The sequence below is a fragment of the Tetrao urogallus genome (assembly GCF_951394365.1).
Source record: "Tetrao urogallus genome assembly, chromosome: 3".
Lineage (NCBI taxonomy): Eukaryota > Metazoa > Chordata > Aves > Galliformes > Phasianidae > Tetrao > Tetrao urogallus.
Window position 1 is genome coordinate 90,551,372 of NC_136815.1, and position 7,858 is coordinate 90,559,229.

The following is a 7,858-nucleotide window of genomic DNA, read 5'->3' on the forward strand; positions in this document are numbered from 1 at the left end:
GATGGACTAAACTGATACCTGTCTACTCCTGCACAGGATAACCTTTAATACTTAGGTAGCTGTTGCACTGGAGCTTCTACTGTAACAACAAAATGCGAAGTCCCACACACATGGCAAGAGGAAGAAAGACCAGGCCCAGAATACAAATAGCAGTTCTTGAACAGGAGATACACAGGAATCCTTCTGGGAGAGAGCACACGTTCTTGTTACAGTAAGCCTGGTCAGCAAGAAAATGTACGTCTTGGCTTGTATTTAAAGGCATCACTAATAACCATAATTAAGGAAGAAACTGAAGAAATGAAAGTTAAATGCCTGAGAGCTAAAGATGGGATTTTTGCAAAGAAGCAACTGTTATCAAAGCAAAAGTAGAAGCTTTTCAAAATTTGGAAAAAATTTGGCTGTAAAGGGACAAACAAAATTTAACAAAACAAAATTTAAAAAAACAACCAAACCAAAACAAACAGCAAACAAAACAAAGCCAAAACTGACTCCATTCCATAACGGTGGAAATCAGACTAGCAGGGTTTCACGGCTGTTGAAGTTCTGCCTTTTGGTTTCTACACTACCAAAGCAGGTATTTTAGTTAATACTACACTTCATAGACAACAACTTTACCGCATAACTGTAAACAATAAAAATTTTGCTTCGGTCCTATCAGAATGCATTTCATGTCGCTGCTCTGAAAAAAATGCCTCCTATTTATTTCCATGGAAACTACAATTGATACAGAGAGCAGCATAGTACTACTTGATTGAGCTAATTCTCAGCTACAAAACACTATTTTTCAACTTAATCACCAGCAATGAACAAGAGCTACACTCATAAAAATCTGCACCAGCAGAAGTGACACACCGTTTTACAGATGCTATGATAGGAAAATGCTGCCTGTGGAGTATATCTTTCACCAGTCTGAAAAGATGGAAATCACAAGGCACTAAATCTGGACTATTAGGTGGGTGTAGTAGGAAAGTCCAAACAAGAGAGTCAATGTGCTCCATAGTCTTCAAACTGGTACAGAGCCTGACATTATTATATTGCAAGAGAAAGTTTTTATCCATCTCTGGCCTGACTGCAAGTTTGAGCCTTCATCTTAGTCAGCATTGTGATGAAGTGGTCAGAAGTGGTTTGTCCAGGTTCTGGGAAATCCTAAAGGATCACCACTTTTTTGTCCCCAGTGACATTACACATTACTTTACCCTCTGAGGACTGCATCTCGAATGCTCCTTTCCGTGGAGAATTCACATGTCACCACTCCATGGACTACCGTTTTGACTCCAGCTTGTAGTGGTGACACCACATCTTGTCACCAGTAGTGATGCATTCCAGGAAACTGTCACGTTTAGTCTGTAACTGGTTCAATAGGTCCTGACAAATTTGCATATGGTGTTCTTTTTTTCCCCATGTGAGCAAACTTTGCAATATCCCAGTGTTGTCACCATCATTTCTAATGCACTGAAGCCAATATTCAGCTCCATATACAGTTTCCTGGTCATAATCCACCTATTTGCATGGATTAGCTGATTGAGACACACTTCATTTCATGGCGTGACAGTTGTGCATTGCCATCTGGAACATGGCTTGTCTGTCATGTCCTTGATGCCACTGCTGAAACACATCACCCACTGCTTTATTGTACTAATGTCCACAGTTTGGTTTACATAAATATTCAGCAAGTGTCAATGAATGAGTGTAAACAACTGCAATTTTTTCCACATGAAGGAACTAAGTTCCAATTCTTATCTTCATATGCACTTCTGTATCAGTCATAATTTTGTTAAACTGCTCCTCTGTTGTCATCTGTTGCATTGCAATGAAATATAATGGAATCTTTGTGGGAAGGTTTGACCTCTACTGCCATACCATGAACATCCACATCTGATGTCGTGGACCAATATAATAAGATAGGAGTCATTACTTTTGGAACAGCCCATGTAGAAGCTCACAAAGCCTTGAAAATGATGCTGCAGAGCAAATGGCTTCACAAAAACAGGATCCAAGGATACTGGACACATGGATCCATGTGCTCCAACCACGTCAGTCATTCGTAATCACTCTGCATGTAGTGATGCATGTGCATTACTTCTTTAATGCTGTGTCCCCCATTGTTCATTCTAAAATGGAATATTTGAAAAAGACTTAACAACTACTAATCCTCAGTGTGGAATGGGCACTAAAACTTTTCAGTGTCTCCACATCCTTCTGGCCCAAACAAACATAAATTGACAGCACAGTGTGCGTATTATTGATAATGGAGAATGGGGAGAAGTTTGTGATAAATAAGTAAACAAAAGTGTGGGTCAGGATTGTTTTTTGGCAAGAAGAAAGCAGTGAGAAAGCTGCAGTAGTCATAAGGCATATAAATACTCCTAAATAAGAAGTAATCTATGAACAAAGTATTTTGTGTGCATTGAAATAGGCAGGGCCAGGTTGTTGGAGCACAGTATGCTTCTAAAACAGTCTTCACTTTCAGACACAGTATTTTAGCTAGGCTGCTGCCAGTATGCAGAAATTACTACCTGTAGGTTTACATCTATTCTAAAGGGAATAATCTCTCTGAGCAACAAAATATGCTACTTCTCACACCAAAGATGCAGGTCTTCGGTCTCACAAAATTCAAACCATCTATGTTTGGCTGAGAAAACTTGAGTCTAGACCAGGATAGAAAGAACAGCAAGATCAGAGGGAGGAAAATGTTAAGAGTAGTAGTCAGTTGCCTAGGTCAGCTGTCAGTCCTCATACAAAAGGTCTTTTCTGTATAGTTGCAAGCCTCATTCCCAAGTCTGGAGAAAACTGTAGAAGAAAGTAGCCAATTTCAGACACCTTGTTTTACTAAGAAACAAAATGCTTTTTGTGTAAAATACTAAACTATTGAGGGTTTTCCCCTCTTTTGAGAACAAGCTGTATTTACATAAATATTATGCAGTAGGATAGTTAAAAAACCTCTGATGACCATGAGCTATTAAAACAACATAAATTCAGCCCAGAAACTAAAGAAAACTGAAGACTGCTCAATGAAGGACACTGTTCCAGAAAAGAATAAACTACCTTCTGATTGTCAGGTCAACACTGAAAACATGTTACACATTTAACTCATTTTGCTAAGAGAAGTTGTTAACTTTTCTAAAGTCTCTTTGAAGGACTTGATCAAATAAGCTCCCAGTTCATCATTTGTCTCCTGAACGGCTGCATCATAACTGCCAAAGAGTGGAGTTGAAGCTTTCACATCCTCCCGATTTGCTTGGAGTAAAATGAAGTTAAGCTCCTCTGCTATACTGTCATATTTTTGATGATCAAATCTGCAGAGACTGGCATCTTCAATTGGGTAGGTGATGTCAATAGGGTAGCAGTCCTTTGGAACTGGAAACTCCACAATTTTCAGCACTGGCAACTCACAGAGAAATGTGAAAAGGTGTTTAAGTGCTTGGGATGACAATGGATTTCCAAGAAACTTAAACTCCTGTAGTTTCTGACAAGGGCTTAATGCTGCGATCAACATGTTGACATGAGTGTCTTGGATGTTACAGTCCTCCAAGACAAGACTCCTAAGCACTGGAGAGGAATGGCTAAGAAGCTTAAAGAGTGTTGATGGATAAAGCTCGGGAATATTGTGCCCGCTCAGGTCCAGTGTTTCCAAGTGATAAGAATGGATACTATTGGCTAAATAGATCATATCAGCATGGTTCAATGAGCAGTTAGAAACATCCAGCATCTTCAGTGGAGTTTTTAGTGGGCTGTAGAATTAAAAAGAAAAGGTTTTATGCCATGAAACTCTGAAAAACTATTTTCACAAAATTTCACACTCTGTATTATGAGTGCAGCCATCAGCTGCAATCACTTTTTTTTAATCTCCTTTTAGAATGAAGCATATGCCAACAATGGGAAACATATTTTGCTTCCCAAGCCTTTCATAACTCCAAATGTTTCGGTTTAAAGGGAATTGATTTTGTAACAATCTATGTGTATATTTTGTAAACATTTATATGTTGTCAGGTTCCATTCCTTGCTGAATTAATAACAGATCATTACTACAATAAAAACATCAGTGACTTCTTTCACAAAGATGTTATCATTCATGAGATTTCAGTCATGTCTGTTAAGGAAGGATTCAGTCCAAGAGGAAAGCCAATCAGCATTCTAACATATCAGTATTTATTTCTAGTTTTGTTTTTACTTTATGTGTCTAAATGCCCAAGAGTTTTACATGTAATTTTGTTCTGAATTTTGAAACAGACATTCTGATGAAGAAGATGGTTGGGAAAAGCGTACCTGGGATTGTATGCAAATGTTTTAGTTGAATATAAAATAATATTAACTGATGAAAATAGAAAAAGAACCTCAACAAGAATTCTTCCACATGTCTCAACTGGAAAAAGATTAGAAACTCATCATTTATGCATGTCGCTCCAAAAGTAATGCATCCCATTTATCTCCATGGAAGCTACAACAATTACAAAGAGCGCAATAGTGAGCAAATTCTCAGCTCCAAAAATTATTTTTTCAACATAGTCACCACCATTTTCACCAGTAATGAGCAATAGTCTGCATGCTGTGGCCATGAAAATCTGCATGGAAGTCTGGAAAATGGCTTGTTTTTCACACTGTTGTTGCCACTGCTGAAACGTACCACCACCTTCCTCTGCTAATATCCACTGTTTGATCTCTTACCAGCATTTAAGTGAAGTGTGTTCTTTGTACAGGAGGAATTTTAGACCAAGCTGATTTGTTTCAAAACTTTTGTCTGTCTTTTTTTCCGATGCTCTGGAAAGCACATTTTCAACTTGATTTTCAGTTCAGATATGAACACAGTTCACTGGTAGCTTGTTATATTTTTAGGAACGGCCATTCTTTTATGGAAATAATTATGAATATTCATAGGTTAGCTTAATTTGCAGTAGAGAAAGGCATCAGATCTTTCCTACCCTGAGACTGGAAAATGCAATGAACAATTGAAATCAGTTTCTAATCAGTTTAATATCCCTCTAGCTGTCTAAAAATAAATTATCTGTGAAATCTGTATTTACTGTCCAATTTTTAGAGGAAAAACATTCACTAGAAATCCTGAAAAAAACACCGAGTATGACTTAGATCTTGTATCAAAGGCCAGCCCAAGCTGATTGAGATATAAGTTCGATTGTGACAAACCTAGGTGTATCTCTATCTTGTGTTAGGAGCCAAAAGTGTATTCAAATCATACTTATCAGGTGGGCTCTGGAAGACTAACAAGAGCAATCAGCTCTTCTGATTACATTTGACAATATATTGACTTCTCCCCAACAAATACTCTTTCCTAGTTTTCTGCTTCCCATACTCACACACCTGAGATGAGATATTCTCACTTCACATATTCTATAATGCTCTCAAATTACTGATGGCACTCGTTGCTGTTCTTTACATTTTGACTGACAGTAAGATAAGCAAGTTACCTGAGCAGCTTCCGTATTCTTCCTGTGAGTATAGAAAATGCCAGACTGAGCTCAGTCAGTTGTGTCATTTCACCCATCTTTTTTCCAATGGTAGTAAGCATCAGTTCATCTGTAGCTGTGAGCCTCCGCACATTAAATGTTCGAGCTGGCAAGGTCAAAGACATCAGTAGAGGGAAGTGAATACTGTTGAAGAGTATTTCCAAGTGTTCCATTTCCAAGCGAACATTGTGAACTACTTCCAGTTTGCGCAACAAAGAAGGATCAGTGAGCTTTATGATGTAGAAGAATTTCTGCAAAGCCAGGTTGTCAGCTCTAAATGCCACACAGCAGATCTTCAGTGGACAATAACGTTTCTGCAGCAGGGCCTGCACTACCAGCTCATAGTTGCGTTCTGTGACAAACAGGTCTATTAGCACATCAATACTGATTTCAAAGGCACGTGGCTTGCATTGCGTTTGTTGCAGGTGGACCAGCACTTCTAGACAAAGCTTTGAGAGCAGCTTAGTCCTGGCCCACCTCCCCATTGTCTTCTTACATTCACAAAGCTGAACTTCGACATCCTTTATACCTGTCAGGTCCACCACTTTCAACCTTTTCACACAGGCAGAAGGATGATTCAACACATAGTCTCTCAGCCCTGTTAGACAGCTCTCCAAGCACACTGAGCATCTTCTATGGCTCAGATCTTCCTGGTAGTCCACAGTAGTTCCCAGAAGTTTTCCTATATTAAAGTCAGCAAGTGGCCAGGTCTCAACCAAGTCATGAATCACTTCCGTTTGCTCCAGTAAATAGCTGGCTTTAAAAAGAAGAGGAAAAAGATTATGGGCAACACTGCCAAGATTCTTCCTTGCAAACTCAGCATCTGACACGAACGCCTCAGCACTAAGGAACTGGAGAGACTTCATTGTTTCTTTGAACTTCTTGCTGTTACAGAGGGTGACTTCTGGGTTTAATTAAAGATCCTAGTTGCTTATCACTTTCTATTTTTAACTACAGCTGCTGTTTGCTACTGAGGGAAGCCTTGTTGGGAATGTAGAATGAAGAATCACATGCTGATCCTCTGCTTTCTATTTTGGAGCTCTTACTCCGAGTCTGCAGCACATAGCTTCTAAGAGACCTTTTTTTTGAGAGCATTAATTCATTTAAACGTTCACATTTATAACAAAACTAGCAACTAAGCATAAACGAGCCATAATGTTAAGATCAGAACAAGGTATACATATAAGAAAACTTCTGTATCTTTCCTATGCCATGCAAAATGCATTCGGTGTTCCAACTTATACAAAGTGATCTTTATTCCACTTCCTTTCATGAAATATGCTACACTAAGATGAATAAAAACAAAGTGTTTCCTTTACATGCTGATTTCAAGAGAGATGTCTCAGCACTGTACTCCTCCTCAAAACTATAGCTGTAAGGAAAAACTGTGGTGCTACAGTCACTGAGCTACAAAATGACCCTCTTTTGTGCCTGTCCTGTTCAGCAAGAAATAGTTAAATAGAGTGATTACAGGCAAAAAGAAGAGAGATATTAGAAAAGCCCAGACTTTTTGTGACTAGAACACTTGCCTTGGTGAGAGACTTAGGCTTAAGTACAAGATAAGGTGAATAAGACAGAGCACAAATTGAAAACATTCTCAATTTCTAGGCAAGCATGCTGTTGCTGTTATTTTGAGCAACAGATGGTCTTTTCTTTCCTATTATATGAGAAATCATGGTTTCATTATGATACAGAAAGGGAAAATATTTGAAGTCTATTACCTGTTAATAATAGCAGAGATGAAGGTTCTTACTTTCAACCTGGCAGTTGATTGACATACAGTCATTTATGCTGCCTTTTTTGGGCAACCAGCGAAAAAGGGTATGAGCATAACTTGGAATTACTTCAAACATTATAGAATAGACTTTACATATATGCATATGCATAAATGCCTTACACTTGATGTTTTGTGCTGTGTATTTTGTTCCCTCCTCTTTTTTGTCTGTGTGATTTCAAAATCTACTGGGATACCTTGAAAACTGTGCAAAAAAAAATCCTGTAAATAACTACATTTTTCCTCTGTCACTTAGAAAAATTCTTGAATACAATAAAATTAGAAAGTTTGCAAATGCTTGCAATCCCAACTCACATCCACCATCCCTTCTCTTCCCTAAGCCACTATCTTTACCTTCCACCCTCTGCAATCTCTGCATCTTCCACATTTTCCATCTCTCTAATGCTACCTGTACAAACTAACTGAGATAATAAGCTGGCTGGTGAAACTGTCACTGTCTTGAGCTATGTTCATATCCAGATTATTGACCTGAGCTCCATGCTATGCCTCACCTTGCTGTTTGAAATGGCCAGTATGAAAGATTAAACTTCAACTGAGAAAAGGACTAGGAACTTACAGCACCAGTGAGATGATAATAACAAATGTAACGCAGCAAAAAGTT

At 38.5% G+C, this 7,858-nt stretch overlaps 1 protein-coding gene across 1 annotated transcript; it reads right to left on the reverse strand.

Moving 5' to 3' along the window:
* Positions 1-3,085: 3,085 nt before the first annotated feature.
* Positions 3,086-6,328, reverse strand: LRRC14B (leucine rich repeat containing 14B; the record flags this gene model as incomplete). The annotated part of the gene is made up of 2 exons (XM_079533700.1): positions 3,086-3,731; positions 5,424-6,328. The coding sequence occupies 2 exons, from the start codon at positions 6,326-6,328 to the stop codon at positions 3,086-3,088; spliced, it is 1,551 nt and encodes a 516-aa protein (XP_079389826.1).
* Between the last annotated feature and the right edge of the window lie 1,530 nt (positions 6,329-7,858).